This window comes from Haemaphysalis longicornis, unplaced genomic scaffold, assembly GCF_048455015.1.
Source record: "Haemaphysalis longicornis isolate Haplotype H1 unplaced genomic scaffold, Haemaphysalis longicornis Haplotype H1 scaffold_6, whole genome shotgun sequence".
In the NCBI taxonomy this organism is placed as follows: Eukaryota; Metazoa; Arthropoda; class Arachnida; order Ixodida; family Ixodidae; genus Haemaphysalis; species Haemaphysalis longicornis.
The window spans coordinates 48128788-48145134 of NW_027526407.1; the positions used below are offsets into that span (position 1 = coordinate 48128788).

General features: G+C 45.5%; 1 protein-coding gene across 2 annotated transcripts in view; it reads left to right on the top strand.

Moving 5' to 3' along the window:
- Tnpo-sr (transportin 3) overlaps positions 1-16347 on the top strand; it is a 45207-nt gene that overhangs the window by 2164 nt on the left and 26696 nt on the right. For both annotated transcript variants that reach the window (XM_077674205.1, XM_077674204.1), the window contains exons 2-10: positions 2950-3039; positions 4636-4749; positions 6490-6563; positions 7894-7957; positions 9279-9371; positions 10307-10453; positions 12440-12514; positions 13937-14037; positions 16175-16250. In XM_077674205.1, coding sequence (XP_077530331.1) covers positions 2950-3039; positions 4636-4749; positions 6490-6563; positions 7894-7957; positions 9279-9371; positions 10307-10453; positions 12440-12514; positions 13937-14037; positions 16175-16250 — 834 coding nt within the window. The remainder of the gene's footprint in view (positions 1-2949; positions 3040-4635; positions 4750-6489; positions 6564-7893; positions 7958-9278; positions 9372-10306; positions 10454-12439; positions 12515-13936; positions 14038-16174; positions 16251-16347) is intronic.

Here is a 16347-nt window from a genome sequence, read left to right on the forward strand (position 1 = left end):
TTATAATTTGGTTGAGGTGAAATTTGAGTGCAGTTGGCCTTTAAGAACGACAATAGAAGTTGCCCCTGCATTTCATTCCAACAGCTGGCTGTTCCTCCGCACAGCACAGAGTCTGTTACTGCGAGTATTTTGAACGTGACGAGAGTTGTTTCCTTGATTTTTCGGACTTCATGCGCTTATAAACTACTGCAGCGACAAAAAACAAACCATGTGAGGAAAAGCGATGATGTCATTCATGAAAGGGATTTTCAACTTTTTTTTTGAAATCTTAAATGCTCGCCGAATGTAGCCAACCAACACATCCAGTACTTAGATTAGGGGGTCGCAAAGTACTTCAGCCAGAAGTTAGTGCTCTGTGCCTATCAGATTACCAATGAAATTGTTCTAAAGATTTTTCTTGTTCTGGTCTTGGCATTCTTCGATTGCTGGAATTACATCATCACAGGGGTGTAGCGGCAATTGGCCGGCTCTCCTTAAGTGGTAGCAATGAACGCACTCAATAGCTACTTTAAATGGAAAGCCACAAAAGCAAAGCAGAATGGAAGGTGTATCTGCTGTGACCAGCTACTTACACATGTCACTCCGGGCTGGCGATAACTGTAGCTTTCGCAGTGTTTCCATGCATGAAGGAAAGAGTGAAAGCATGTATCTTAAGTGTTACGGAGTCCCTTTAAGCACAATCTCCTCTTAAAATGTGCAAGCATTGACGTCGCGGCCCCGTCGCTTCCATGGGGTGATACACTACATGAAGTATCGCTGTTCTTAACTTGTATTCGAGTGTAGCGGAGTTTTGCTCCTGCTATGCCAACGACGTGTCACCTCAACTCCCATAGTGGTGTTCTACGTGTGCCATTAACAGGACACCTCTGTACCTGTAGTGGTGCTCCGTGCGATTGGTACTACTGGCGTGCACTGGACGTTACATCCTTGTTCGTGAGAGAGGGTGCCTCAACTCGGTGAGCACTCGGGGCATCTTGGGTGCTAGCAAGGTGTTGGGCTGCTGAGCCCAAGGACGTGGGCTTGATCCTGGCCGCGGTGTCTGCTTTTCAGATGGGGGTGAAAAGCAACATTGCCCGTGTGTCGATATTTCAGCGCACGTTAAATATCCCCAGATGGTCCAAATTACTCCGGAGGGGCCCTCTACTACGGCGCCCATTATAGCTTTGGCACACAAAATGCCCAAATTTTTTAAATTTTAATTTACTGTAGCTTTTCTTAGCATATATCACTTTCGTTAATAAATAGTGGTTGCTCATGTGTGACTGCTTAGAAGTTGTATGTGGGACTTACTGTAATGCTGTATCGTGTTGCATTTTGAGGTTTCACTAACCGCACTGTCCAGTCAGTGAAAGAGGAGTGGTCAAAAACTGCTTCCGTAGGATGTGGTGCAAGCGCACTTTGGGTTGATTAACTGGTAGGTTAGCCGTTGATTAACCAGGCTTTGTGTTTCCATGCACTCGTGGTCTTGAATTTGTGGTTCCACTGTTTGCTGCGGGCTGGAATACACACCAAAGAAGCGAACGGGCAATGTGTTCGGGAAAAAATGGTTCCTGTAGGTTGACCCAACTTTCTTCGTTGTGAGCCTTGTGGCCTCGAACCTTGTCGTTCGCAGCTTGAAAACACCCTGGGAACTTGGTGGTATGTTAAAAGCTTCAATTTTGAATGGTGAGAGTTCCAAACAACGTTGCACAAAGAAGAAAAATTACAATGGCATGGGACTTCGTGGTTTTCGGTGCTGTCTGGGCATTTCAAGTGGAGGGGGGGGGGGGGGGGGGGGTTCTTGATTCTCTGTTTTTTTTTTGTGTGTGTGAGCATATTCATAAGTGTGGGTGATTTTTTCCTGTCCTAATTTTCTGTGCGAGTTCAAAGAATAGATAAACATAGTGCTAGCACTAATGAAAATTATTGAACAAGGGGTTTGCTGTGGTCCAGTGGTTTTACTTTTTTTTTAAATGTTGTATGGTTTGTATGCTAGTTGAGTAGGAGTTGTCAACTCCATAAAACAGCTATTTTATTGTTGAAATAGTGGAGAAGAAAAAAACGGAGCAATGGGGGCCACCTTTGTGTGTAACTTGTGTGGAGCGATTGCTGCTCTAAAATACAGTTGTGAGCAAAGCAAAAGGTGCCGAAAAATGAGAATGGGAAAAAATGGGCTAGGGAATCAGTGCCATTTATGTGGATCATGGCATTAGGTAAGAGAAGTAGATAAGGTAAAGAAGTAGAGCACTTACTTGGAGCTATGATTACTGGATTAATTCTGTCTTTACATGCATCTTTCACACTGGAATGGCAGCCTGAGGTTACTCCAAACTGCTGACAGCCACAAAATTTTGTTATTCCGGGGAGTTTTAAGTTATTAGAAGTTTTTGCTTGGTTGACGGAACACTATCAAAGAAGGATATTAGCCAGGAATGAATCTAGGTCAACTTGGGCGATGTAGCAGCTACAATGTGAAATGTCGTGCATAAGCAGTTGAAAACGGTTCACTTAGGCTGGGATGTCAGCACTGTGTATTTGGTCTCCGCATAGGGATCTCAGTTGATTCGTGATTGTCCTGTATTGTGCTTATCCGCATGCATTACAGACAGGAATTTGTTGCTGCTAGACTGTGCGTGTCATTTTATTTTAGAAAGAACGTTGGGCTACAAAAATGAGACATGGAAGTTAAGCGGGAGCATTATTTAAACTGAGTGGCTTAAAAGTACCAAATATATACACCATGCAAAACATTTAAAACACGCTTGAAATAATTAGAAGTAAGGAATTGCAGATGTTATGTGATCCTAAGCGTATAGTACCTGCTTTCCTTCCCTCCTTCCTTTTGCTTCATTACCTCTACAACAGCCCGAACTTTCTTGCCAAATGTTGGGCAGTGATCTCCCTCTCAAAGGCATTGTGAGAGCTGCTCTAAAATAATCATTTTTTTTTTTTCATTGTGCATCATTGTAGGTCTGCGCTTGGAAGATAGCGGATGAGCTACTGCAGCAGAACTTGGACCTGGAGTCTTGCTACTTTGCCGCACAGACCATGCGAACAAAGGTGAGTGGCAAAATGTTTCAACTAACTTTGTGCTTGTAAGTTGGGGATAATGCTTCAAAAGGGTCGTGGCATTGATTTTTGAGGTTAATATTATTACACACTTTGCCTCTATTACTCACCAGAAAATCCCCCACCTGATGTACGAATGGCCTGCGTTTCGTCAAACCTTTCCCTTAATTTGATCTTGCTTGCCACACCGACAGAGGAGCTCAGGAAGCGGCACACAGCAAATGTTCATCAGTGGAACGTCCCTCCGTGTAAAGCGAAGCAAGGTGCAAAGCCAGCTGTCTTCGATAAAGGGCAGAATTTGTGGTGTCACTTCGCCCACTCAGTTTGGCGAGCAGTGATGTGGCGGTGGCAGCAATTGCGAACTGGTGCAGGTAGCCACAACTGCAGCTATCACAGCTCGCCGGAATCGTGCTCTTAGTGAAAAAGTTCCAAATGCTGGAAAAGAACTGATAGTATAGGCAGGAATTGCAGTAGAAGTTTTCATCTGCGCTGCGAGTGAAAGGGGTCGCCCAAAACCTACCACGAGGTTAGGCTTGAGCCCTTTCCGGCAGCCCAGCCAGGAAGACCTTGGCTGCTCCGAGCACCCTGAAACTGCCGCCGCGGGTGCGCTGTTCTCTCATTGGGGCAATAAGTCAAGCCCTGCCCATAAACAACTGTACTGAGACAGAAATTGTGGCTGCCACACTTGCCAGGGTGACCTCTGGTAACAGGGTGGCCAGAACAATGCACCTGCTGCGTTGTGATGTCCAGCCATAACAGTGATGTAGTGGCGTGCTTCCTTCATACGTGTTTTCTTAGACTCAAAGCAGTGGAAGTTTTCATTGCGTTCTAATTATTTCTCGTGCACTCAAGTATTTATTGTTTCACGATTGCCAGGTGGATAAGCATCGATCAAGGAAATAAAAAAGGCCTTGAGAATTCGGCATCAATACTTTAAGAGGGCACATTAAGAGCATCCAGCAGCGCTTAAGGCTTTCCGAGGACGTACATTTGCTCTAAATGTGGATGTAATGCAACAATGGGATGTGTGGTTTTTAGTTTGTGCTGTGTATCACGAGGACACATCATGTATGTGAAGTATGAAAAGGGTTACCAGAGTTTATGTCCAACCTTGATGTCTCATATTCCAAGACTGTCGCTTGGCATGTAAGCATTTTTAAGTCGATTGATTGATTGTAGGGTTTAACGCGCCGACGCAACGCAGGCGATGAGGCGCGCCGTAGTGGAGGGCTCCGGATTAATTTTGACCACCTGGGGATCTTTAACGTGCGCCGAAATCTCGTACACACGGGCGTTTTTGCTTTTCGCCTCCATCAGAAAAGCGGCCGCCGCGGCCGGGAATCGAACCCGCGACCTCGTGCTCAGCAGCGCAACGCCTTAGCCACTGAGCCACCACGGCGGGTAGCATTTTTAAGTCACCTCTGTTCATATTAGAATGTGTGGTGACTGTACCTTGCCTAGTATGGCTCAGCACCTGATTGCATTTTCGTTCAGTTTTCCCCAGTCGTGTCAGGAGAAAATTTCCCTTGCATGCAAACTGGGACAACTGCTTCACTTTTGCCCCCTGCGTTTTTGCTAACGTCGCAGATTCAGTACGTGTTCCACGAACTCCCCCCTGACGCCCACGCTTCCCTGCGGGACTCGCTCATAGAGCACCTGGCAAAAGTTAGCAAGGACACGGCACCGGTCATCGTCACTCAGGTGAGCCCAACACCCGTTCCCTTTCTTTACTCCAGCCTCTTTTTATCATTAAAGGGGCAGACATGTCCTGTAGCTAATACGAAAGCCAGTGTTTTATATACTGGGGTAACCACAAGGAATTTCTAAATAAACTTGATTTTAGGATGTAACACACACGCAACTTGTCAAAAAATGCCACAGAACTCCGCCATGTTTGCTTGTACTTAGATACGGATTTGTTGCTTGCTTGTCTCGGCTTGAGATGTGAATGTCACCTAAAATAGAGCTATACTTTTTTCATTTAAAAAGTTCATATGTTTTGGTTTTTAAAAAGTAAAAGATTTAATAACATTAGGAATGCATTAATCTTATTACAGTCGAGTCCACTTATAACGATACCATATATAACAATATACCTAGGGTTGCCACCTGCCCGGTTTTGGACCGGCCCGACCGGTTTTTTAAACAGCAGGCCGGTTGCCGGTCCATACTTAAAACCGCCCGTCATTGGCCGTTTTTTTGGCCTTTGCGCCGTGATTATGTCTGTTTTGGCGTTTTATAAGCGTCAATTCAACAACTGAGACGATAAATATGTGTCGACAAGCTGCGCAACGACACGCGAGCAGAAAAAATATGCGGACGAGCGCGTTGCCTGAGATAGAGGGGGACCTAAGGGAGGAAGAAAACAATGAAATGCTGCCTCCACGGTCAGCATTGCGGTTGCATTTCAGTGAAGCACATACCTAGCTCTGAATCACTTTCAGTACAAAGGTTATGTTGATTCCTCTCTGAGAAAACGCTAAAATAAATGGCACTACATGTCAAAAACATGGCGTCTGTTTTTCAACACAAATAAACATTCTATATACCCCCCCCCTTCCCCGAAGGGCTGTTTTTTTGTTTTTTTTTGGGGGGGGGGGGGGGGGGAAGGTGGCAACCCTAAATATACCAGATATAACGATGAACAGCTCTGGCACCGTCAACTTTTGTATTCTTTCTATGTTAAAATAAACCGCTCATTACAATGCTCCAGTGCCACGATACCGGATATAACTATTGAATCCGGTTATATTGTCCACCAAAAGTGCAACAGTGATTACTCTAATGACGCGGTTGCGCAGCCTACTCAGGTAGTGTCTTCGTAGGAGGCCCAATGCGTGACACAGTCTCTCGGGGACTTTGTTTCCGCCAAGGACATTTACCTCATCTAAGTGAATCACCTGTAGATGCCCTTGGAAAATATTTGCGCTAGCTTCGCATGCGGCAAACGAAGGTGACTGACTGTGGCTTCTTTTCCGCAAATTAGTAGTAGTATGACCTTGCTGGCATGCGAATAAAGTGTTTTGAGCTCTGTTCCGTCTTTTTGTTTCGCAACCCGCTTATAACAATTATCGGTTATAACGATGGGATTTCCTTGGCACTTGGATATTGTTATAAGTGGACTAGACTGTATCTTGAAATTCTGCGAGTATCCCAATCGTCACTGCTATCGTTACCAAATGACATTTACTTTGCTGCGTGGACCTGCACGGCCCAACCGAATGTGATAAAAGCGAACGTCGTTTGTTTTCAAACATATTAGATTTGCCGTGTGACAAGAGAATTTTTGGGTGTAAACTCCTTCAGAGTTCATTCGTGCGATAGCTGTTGACTTTGTTTGGTGACTGGTTGTGAAAGGCTGTGTCGCTCGTCTTTGTGCGGGTTGCTCCGAATAAGAACAGCCCCCGTGCCACTGCGCGATGTCTTCTTCCTTTGTTTCAGTTGTCCCTTGCGATGGCGGACCTCGCCCTGCAGATGGCGGCGTGGAAGTCTCCAGTGGTTGACCTCATATCGAGGTAAGTGCTGGGCGTCGTTGCCCGTTTGTAACGTTACCATTTGTCCGACCGGCTGTCGACGTAGCAACTTTCTCAAGTCTCTCCCTAATATTGCACACGGACTGGCTGGTAAGCTAGTTTGGCCACATTGGAGTGGAGTAGTGGTGGGTTCAAGTGCCTCATAACCCGAGAGGTGCAAATGTAGTAGTAGTAATAAACATTTATCGGCTTAAGTTTGAGGGTAGGCAAGTCTACTTTTTCTTTTTGTTCTGTTCACCGCTTGCTCTCACTGTGAGAGCTGTGTGGGACAGATGCGTGTTCTCACACATTTGATGTCACACAGCAGCCCATCAGCCAATGCTCTCCCCACTTTACAACAAAAATCAGACAGCTGCATGTCACTTGCGTACATACGGGAATTGATTGATTGACTGATGGGTTTAACATGCCAACGCTACACAGGCGCACCATAGTTGAGGACTCCGGATTAATTTTTACCACATGGGGATCTTCGCTGTGCACCGAAATCTTGAACACACAGGCGTTTTCCCCTTTCACCTCCATCAAAAAAGCGGCTGCCGCACAGCTAGGAATTGTTGATGGCCCTGGGTCATGTTTGATGATCCCGGCAGGTATGGTGGTAGCAGGGGGCCATTTTGGAATGCTGTGGGTTAAGCAGCCTGTTTTGTGCCTAGCTCTGTAAAGGCAGTGTGTCAAATTAGCCTGTAAATTGCATTTGTGCGACTGAACAACACATAAGTGAAGCTGACTTAAAAGAGGCTCGCGCATTTACCGTATTTTCACACATATAACCCGCACCAAAAATGCAAAAATTTCAGTGGCAAAGTAGGGGTGCGGATAATATGCGGAGTTTTTCCTTTAATGCAGCTTCACGGCAATGCGCTTTGTGCCGTTGCTTGAGCAGTAGCTTCGGTGCAGCCTTTCCTGTATCAAACGTGCGGGCAATACGCGAGGATTTTTTTTTTTTTCTTTTCCAGCAGGCTGAAAATGGGGGTGCGGATTATACGCAGGGGTGGGTTATACGCGCGAGAATGCAGTAAGTGACAATTTCTGCGTGGGAGTTTCTGCAAATCTTTTTGTTTACGGCACCACTGGTTTGAGCGGCACATTTTACCTGTTTTTGCCTGTTGCGTAATGGAATCATTTGATTTTTCTTGTGTTGTTGTGCCTGCTCCAAAAGTCCCATTTACAGGTGTAGTCCAGGGGAAAGAGTGCAGTAGGAGTGCTTTACCTGAATTTTACGTGGCTGTACTGTGCGGTGGGTCTCAGTTGGTGGTCAGGTGTGCTTCTCTTCGTGTTGCGTCCCATCATTTCTCATCTGTGGTCGCAGGTTTGGCTGCAGCCTACCCCACATCCCTGTTCTGCTCGAAGTGCTCACCGTTCTTCCTGAAGAGGTCAGCAGTTTCTGTCTATCTTATTTCACTGTTTTCTTTCTTTTTTTGCCACGAGTAGCCACAAAGTCACAGCTGACTCTAAACGAATCAGAGTTGAGGGGGCTGTAAGAAGAAAACAGGGTGGAGAAACGGTCTCTTTTTTATTTGTATTATCATTATATTTTTATTATTTATTTGTATTATCATTATCACTAATTATTATTGATGCACTTTTTGTGTGCATGTATGTGTGAGGTCAAGCGATTACATTCGTGCACACAGCAGGCGTGCATCATTTTATTAATGCCTCTGTTAAATGAAGTCGGGGCTGCTTCTTGAGTTTTGATCCTGAGTTGCACTTTTGAATATGCCCGTTCGCACCCATGCACGTATGGCTTTGCCCGAACTGCATGTTCGAAAGCTTTTTCAGCCAAAGTGTGATTGAGGCATAATCTGTAATGATGAAGGACGTAAGTTATTCTAGTGAAAAAAATGTCCGCGTATCTGCTCCTTCCCTTGCAAATGTTGACGAAAGACGTTAGTCGACTGGCGCCCCTGCCATGTAAATGCCTCCCTTCTCTTTCCCGCTCACCTCTCATGCTGTTCCTCTTCCATCTCATTCCTCCCAAGATAACACGCTAAGGGTTTGATCAAGTCAGTTTAAATTTACCATGTTCCACTGCTCTAAACCGGGTGCCTCGATGCCAGTGCTGCTGCACATCGGAGACGCGCGTGAATTGAAGCACCGTACTCAAACGTTTAGAGAACCAAATTACCCTGCTCCACAAGCGTTCCAAGTGAAACGTGGAACCTATCTAGTGGAACCTTTCGTTGCTGTTGCCGTTTGATTTCTTAAATGCCACCGGGAGCTATATTAGCGAGGGCAACAGCAGGCGACAGAGTGAATTTTTTTTTTAGAATTTCATTTGCTATCGCAAAAACTAAGCATCTATGAATTTTTTTATGAAGGAACACTGTAAATATCCCTTGTGTACTAATTTCCTGTCTTATATTTGCATAATGTCTTGTTCTTGTTCAACAATTAGACGTCTAGATTTGGCTGTGGGTACATAAGACTATTGCGCAGCTTATGTTTCCCTTTGGCCGGGTGGCTCAATCGAGTCACAGACAGACAGACATACAGACAGACCAAAATTTCTGGGTTTAAGTAGCCCAAGAAAGACTATCGTCTTTAAAAATTGAAGGTTGGGAACAACCAAAAATGTCGCTTATGGTGTTGTGGTCGATTGATCCCACCTAGATCTTGGCCCTCACGTGGCCCTTTTGAACCCCAGCCCTGAAGTGGTCTGACCGTGTGTGTGCCCTTTCTTTTGCTGTGCAGCTCAACAGCCGGTCACTACGTCTCGGTGCCAACCGGCGCAATGAGGTTGTTGAACTCTTCACCCAGGTCTCGGGACAGGTGGTTCAGCTGCTGGTGAGTGCGCCGCCTTCCTTCACTCCTACCCGCAAGGGCCGATGGCAGCCTTTTCTTTCTGAGGGATCTCTGTGTGGTAGTTCTATCTTTCCTCTAGAGTTTCTGTAGACAACTACCATGTGTAAGGAAGAGGCGAATGGTGCTTAGCATATAGTCAACCAACCAAGTTCCACTAAGCACCTGAAACGTTCCACATGCTATTAAAGGCTACACAGGGCTGAGTTTGGTAAACATTAGTTTTTTAACCAAGCGAAAAAAAATGGCATCTGAAGGGTTGACTGTGACCAGTGTGCATTAGCGAGTGAGTTTCTGCATTTTTGCGAGTTTAGTTACATTGGCAGAGACTGGCATTCTGTTGTGCTTTTTGCCAGGGACGCCAGTTCAATTTCAGGCTGCAGTGGCCACCTTTATGATGGAGGCGAAAAGCGAAAATGCCCGTGTGTTCGATATTTCGGCGCACATTAAGGATCCACTGGTGGTCAAGATTAATCTGGAGCCGCCCACTATGGCACGCTTTATCGCCTTTGTAGCATTGGCGTGTTAAACCTCATGAGCAATCAAAGCTGTTGTGCCCTTCAATTACTGGCAGAGATGTGGTAAAACCAAGTTAGTTGTGATGAAATGTTGCTTCAAACAAATCTATCAGGTGGATGAGTCTTTTTCTGTGATGCCCTTTTGAGCATAAATTGAGCTTGTCTCTTCAGCCCTGCTGGCACCGTTCAAACGGGAAGTGCTCTGAGAACGCTGAATGGTCATGTCAGCCACGCCATTGTTTACTTTCTGCTTCAAACATATGGGGAATTTACATGTGGGGGCATTTTCCTAGGAAAAGGAAAGTTTCAACTACAGGCAAATGGATGGTTGTGGGTTGTATTATTATTCTTCACCTTCTGCCCTGAGGAACGTGCCCGCTGTCTACTGTTGGCTCCGCGCAGGACGCCTGCCTGCAGCCGGCTCAGAATCCGGACGAGCGGCGGCGCGCCCGCGTGTTCCGGTGCCTGGGAAGCTGGTTTTCGGTGAACGGTCTCCGGTTAGAAGACCCGACGCTCCACAAGCTGCTGACGTGCGTGTTTGAGGCCCTGGTGAGGACAGAGCGCTTGGTAGAGCATAATACCTTATCTCAATGGTTCTCAACCATGAGTGTGCCGAGGTGCCAATTTGGGGTGACAAATGTGGTGGAGGACCCCACGATGAACTACATTGATCGGCGTCATAATGTCAAACAGTTTGCGCCCAATGCAGCTGAGGTCGCCCACACATATTCAGTGTCTGCTTTTTCAGGCCGACTTTCATGCTGGTGCATGTGGTATCGTCAAAAAATTTGCTCTAGCAGCTAACAGGCGCCCAAGCGCTTATACCCTACTTTTTTGCATAGCTGGCGTGTTGTGCAAAAAGTCGACGTTTAAAGATATGCTAAGCAGAGGAAAAAAAAGATGCATGTAATGCAGCGAAGCCACGTTTTTGCATTAACAGACATGGAGATTTGGCAAACACGAGAGTTGAACGGGGGGAGATAGTTCCGCGGAGGGCTTCGCGGACCCCGAAAATGCCCTCGCGGACTCCTTGCCCTTGGGGTCTGCGGACCCCTCATTTGAGAACCACTGCCTTATCTGAAGTAACTGGCATGCGGCCATGGTCAGGACAAAACAAGGGGGGCGGTGCTGTACTGTAATTGTGGTTGTCAGATTGTAATTTTGGGCCGTTGGGAATTGGTGCGGCGTTGTCAGGGGGCAAACTTTCACCACTACACAGTAGCCCGAGACGCACTGTACCAATGCAGGGGCTCCAATTCTGGCTGTGAGAAACGTAAAATGGGTACCATTCCTGCTTTTCTATTCAACCTCGAGGAAACACGTCGGGGGCCGATCTGACGCCGTACAGGCTTGCCTTTTGGTGCAATGAATGCGGTAGTAACAGTAGCTAAGCACGAGCACCTTAAAAGGGAATTCCAAACGGAACAAAAAGGGCTTTGAAATACATATGTCATCTCCAACGTATTGCCAGCTAAAAGTGTAAAGGCAAATTAGATGAATCTAAGTGAAAAATATGAGTGCAAACTTGAAGGTGCTGTTTCTATTTTTCCAGGTATGAAAAGAGCTCTTAATTGTAGGTGCTATTGAACTTCAGTAAAGCTTGGTGTTGAGCTAAATTGGGCTAAACATGTTTAAACGAAAAGCGCTGAAATTTACGAGGGACGAACACAGTGAAGAAAACGATCACCGTGCATCACCCATTCCATTCGTTTCCTTTATTGTGTGTGCGTCCTTCATGAATTTCAGCACTCTCCTTTTAATTATGTGGTGTCTCCTGTCTCCTCAGACACCCTATTTTTCTTTTTTTGTTGTTTTCCAGTTATCAAAACATGGTTGCATGTACTAAAGGTTTGTTAACACCTAAGGGACATGGCTCTTAAAACAATTTCATTTAATTTTTAAGTAAACTATGAAACTAGCCAGTCTTGCCGCTTTTCCCCACTGATTTCAAATGTGCCATTATTTTTTGAGTCGGTCAATTAATTCTTAAGATAATTTGAGATGATTAGCCATTTTTGGAGAAACAACAGACAAAACAGTGGTAGTCACAAAAATGTAGTCTTGTTTGAATGCTTGTTTGAACCGAAACTTGTTTGAATGCTAATCTTGGACATCGTCCAATCACGTAGCACCTTTATCTGACGTCAAAGCGGTTAGTTGGCGCAGCCACCGCAAACCGCGTATGGTAGTTTTTCTTCTTCCAGGCTTTATAAAATAATTACCGACTTATCAACCGGATAAACAATGAAAAGTGTTCATTTGAGCAAGCAAAAGCGGAAGCTTGACAAATTCACTTCAGTGTCCCTTTAAAGGGCCAAGCAACAAACTGTTGTCAAGGATTTTAAATATCTTTAAAGTGTATTGCGTGGGTAATTTGTAAGAGAAAAAGTTTTTTTTTTTTTTTTTGTAATTGTTGGACCATCTAGCACTGAGGTTGCTTTATTAAAGCCTGCTGTCACTGGGGTCTGAAGTGGCCATGTTAACTCCTTCCAGCGTGTACTGCTTGTTTCAGGGCTGTGCTTACTTGCATTCCAGAAAAACCCAAGCTCAACGTCCAGTGTCCACGAAACGGCCACCGATTGCATCTGCAACGCCCTCGGCGTTCTTGGGGTAAGAGTTTTCAATAAACGCTTAGTACAGTTAAACTGTGCGTAAGATGAACAGTACAGCCCACCACTACAGTAGTTCTCAGAAGTCGATTCCTTGCTCATGAAGCACTAAACCTGCCATTGCAACTGCCTTGACCTTCCGTATCCGTCATCAAATCTGGGGCAGCGAAAATGGCTTGTGGCAAAGCCAACTTTATTGCAAGTGCTCAGTAGAAGACGGGTCGGCTCGAAAACAGTCGGCTGCTAAGACGATATCATTACTCAAATTTTCATTGACTTGTCATAATTAGTTCACAGGGAAGTTGTTGCAGAATTCTCTCCTGCTGTCAACATGGCCTATACCAAGGTGAAACCCCAGTCCTTCCAAGTTTTATTACGTAATCACAATATGACAGGTAAAGCGCAAACAAAACTTAGACAGGAAAGAACGCCAGATGGAGTGTTCCGTCCTGTGTTCTTTAGCCAAGTTTTGTTTCCACGTTCTTTAGCCAAGTTTTGTTTCCACTTTACCCATCATGCCCAACTCGCATTTCTTCTTAAGTAATCACAAAGTCGTAGTCACTGCAATTACCAAGCGATGATAAATATAAATATATGTACACTCTCTAATTAACCATGTGTGGGGTGCGCAATTTATGCAGCTTCGTTGGTCATCCATTTTCACGGAGTGGGATGGGTCCTAATTTTTCGAAGCTTAACCACTGCATTTTGGCCAAGGTGGTGTGCAGAAACGACTTATACTACTCGCTTTGAGATTTGGTGTGTGGTAAGGAACCGCCATCAGTGGTCAGAGCGGAACCAGTTCTGTTGTCTTCGTTTTACGGCTTGTTTCGTTATCGTGGTTGTGGCTTGGGGATGCATGTGCATGTTTTGCTTCTTTAACAACAAATCGTTTAGCAAATCGTAATTTTTCCCGTCCGTAGCTAAAAATACGAAGAAATTGCCGAGCGTGTGCACAGGAGCTTGAGCCTTGCAGCAACTGTCCGGCAGTTAACAAAACCAAGAAAACGCCTTGTGCTCACGTGTGCGTGCCTTGTGACGACAGCCCAGCATTCCCGGTGACGTTTGTCAGGCCAATTCCAAGAAAGTTCCAAGATTGGCGAAAAAAGAAAAAAAGGCTCCAGCGTTTGCCATAATTGTAGCAACACTTGCTTGGAATGAGAAAGACACGTCATAGTGTATGCCCTTCCAAGATGATGTCCAATGATTATCATTGCAAAAAAAAAAAAAAAAAGGGAAGCTCGCACTTACAGCAACAATGATGGAGTAGAGGTCATTGTGGCAGCTAAGAAGAAGCAGTTCAGCGGAAATTGTGGACTTAAACTGTCGTGATAGCCATGAAGGTTGCCTACAGTTTCGATACCTTCAAGTCTTGCACCTCAGTGTGAGCTTCCTTAATATTTGTCTTTCTTTCTCAAAACAGCGGGCCTCCGAGCCGACCCCCATGGCCCAGATCCTGGTGCAGGGCGTATACTCCCTCGTGGACTCTTACCACATGTCAGTGGCTCAGGAGGACCAAGACCGGTATGGACCACGGGATGCTGGTCACATCCTGCGTGGTGCCCTTTTTCTTTTTATGGAGTGAAAGCCTTAGGGGCCCCATTGTGTGAGAAAAGAACAGTGTTGTCAAGTACAGAAAAAGGCCGCCACTGCGAAGGGTAAAAGATGCATTTGAGTTCCTTTGGGAGTTGGGCCCAGGCCTCCAGGGTTGGAGTTGATGAGTGCAATACCACTGTGCTTCCTCAGCAAGTTGCCAAGGGCAAACTAAAGTTAACCTAGTGCGTGGTGTGTGACAGGTGAACGGGACAGCACGTGAGGGGAACAGGTGCACAGCAGCTACGAAGAACTTTGATTCTGTGCAACCTGTTGCGTTAAGTGTCGCCTGCACTGTTGAAGCGATTTGAGCTGAATGACGGAGGAAGGAGAGCAAAGAAAGGGACGTAAACACAATGTATCAGTAAAGGAGAGTCCTTGATAAGTGTCGCCAGGAAACGGCACAATGCTTTTGCCTTCAAAGTATCTGAGAAGCTTAAGTGCCCCAAGAAATTTTGGTATACCCCTGTCGCATGGGCACTTTCACTTGTGGTTGAGTCGATCCTGATCGAACTCAATTCGGATAGGGCACTGCTATGCAGCCAGTTGCAATTGGGATTGAGGTCCATTGTGCTCCCCTTAACCCTGGTTCCCCAAGTGCAATTAAATTTTTCGGGCATGATCGGAAGGGAGCGGTGATACTCTCGTCCCAGTTGAGTAATGCCACAGAAGGTGACAACGCCAACTAATGCTGCAAATTGTATAAAATAACGACTTAAACAAGGGTGTTATTGTATTTATTCAGTAAAGTATACCTGCTTTTGCAAAATTTCAACAGGTCAATCCCACCTAAAAACAAAATTGTCGTAGCCACGCCTGCCAACGGCTGTATCGAGTACAACAGTTATCGCTAGTTCAAATTGCAGTATTGTCACTTCTGGTGTGAATATGAAAGAAGAACACAGAGGAAGCCAGCCGTCGTCGCAAAAACGGGACTCACAGACGGCAACACAAATTGCTCGTGTTGCAACAAACAACCTCATTACAGCGGATGACCTTGGCACAAGCTTTGGCTGTGCAGGGTTACCTGATGTTGGCCGCAAAATTTACTATTTCGGTACCATGTGGTGCGAGAGCGCAAAATTTCAATCAGGATGGAAACGTGCTGTGTAGCAGCAGCGGACCGCTGAGCGCGCTCTAAAAGTCAATCCCGCTTCACTTCAATTTGGATTGAAAGTGCCTGGGTGACCGGATTACTTGTTGTCACGCAGGGTTGCTGTTGGGTTGATGGGGACAGGTCAGCCTGCGGCTTAAAGTCTCAAATTTTACTTTAATTGTTAAAGATGGATTCTCTTTGTTAGGTGCTCTTCTAGTAGCATGCATGTGGCCATGATTAAGGCGTATTGACGAGGTGGTCTGATGTTGAGCTGGTCTGATGTTGAGCTCAACCCTTCCACCTCTTGTACAATAAACTATCCGCTGTTTCAGACTCCAGAAGTTTGAAAAAAAGGGGAGCACAGACTCTTCTGAGAATATAGTGAAAGCTGCCGTGAAGTGTTGGGAGATATGGAACATAGGTAGAACACACAATGCTTGAGGGGAGAGGCAGGTTGAAAAGTTGACTTTTTTTCGACAATTTTTCTTTTTGTGTTTTGGATTGAATTATCATTTTGAATGTTAAGGTATGCCAGTTCAAAATTTCAGTCGAAAATTTCATCAGAAGTAGCCAAAAAATGCGTCTCAAGTTTCTCGCGGTGACATAGGAAAATCTCGTCCACTAAAATTGGTGTCTTTTTTATTCGTTCGCCTCGAGGCAGCGGCACTGTCTACCATTTCCAATCACTCAGGAGAGTAGAGTTACATTTAACTGTTTGAAAACAAGTGGGATGCAGTCTGTGTGGCATTCTTGGCGTTTTTCTCCCCTCCCGAGCGTTTCAAACGAAATGCCTGGAGAGGCAAAAAATTGCACGAGCTGAGTGCCTCTTTAATGCTTTCTTGTTGGCCGTTTCTATTTATAGATACTTTTGATTGTCGGCTTATCTCCTGTTTGTCTCCTTATTTGCTTGCTTTTGTTTGTGCTGTCTTCGTCTCTCTTCTGAACTGGTTCTGTTATTCGGCCAAAATGCAGATCTGTGAACTACTGCCGAATCTTCACGGAGCTCGCTGAGTCATTGCTTGACGACATGATTCAGCATCCAGGACAGGTGGGTTGAACTTTCGATTTCGGGGAACACTTTTTTTTCTTTTTCCTAGCTTGGACCCTACGTAGTTTGCCCATTATGCCAGTGGGTGTAGTGTTTC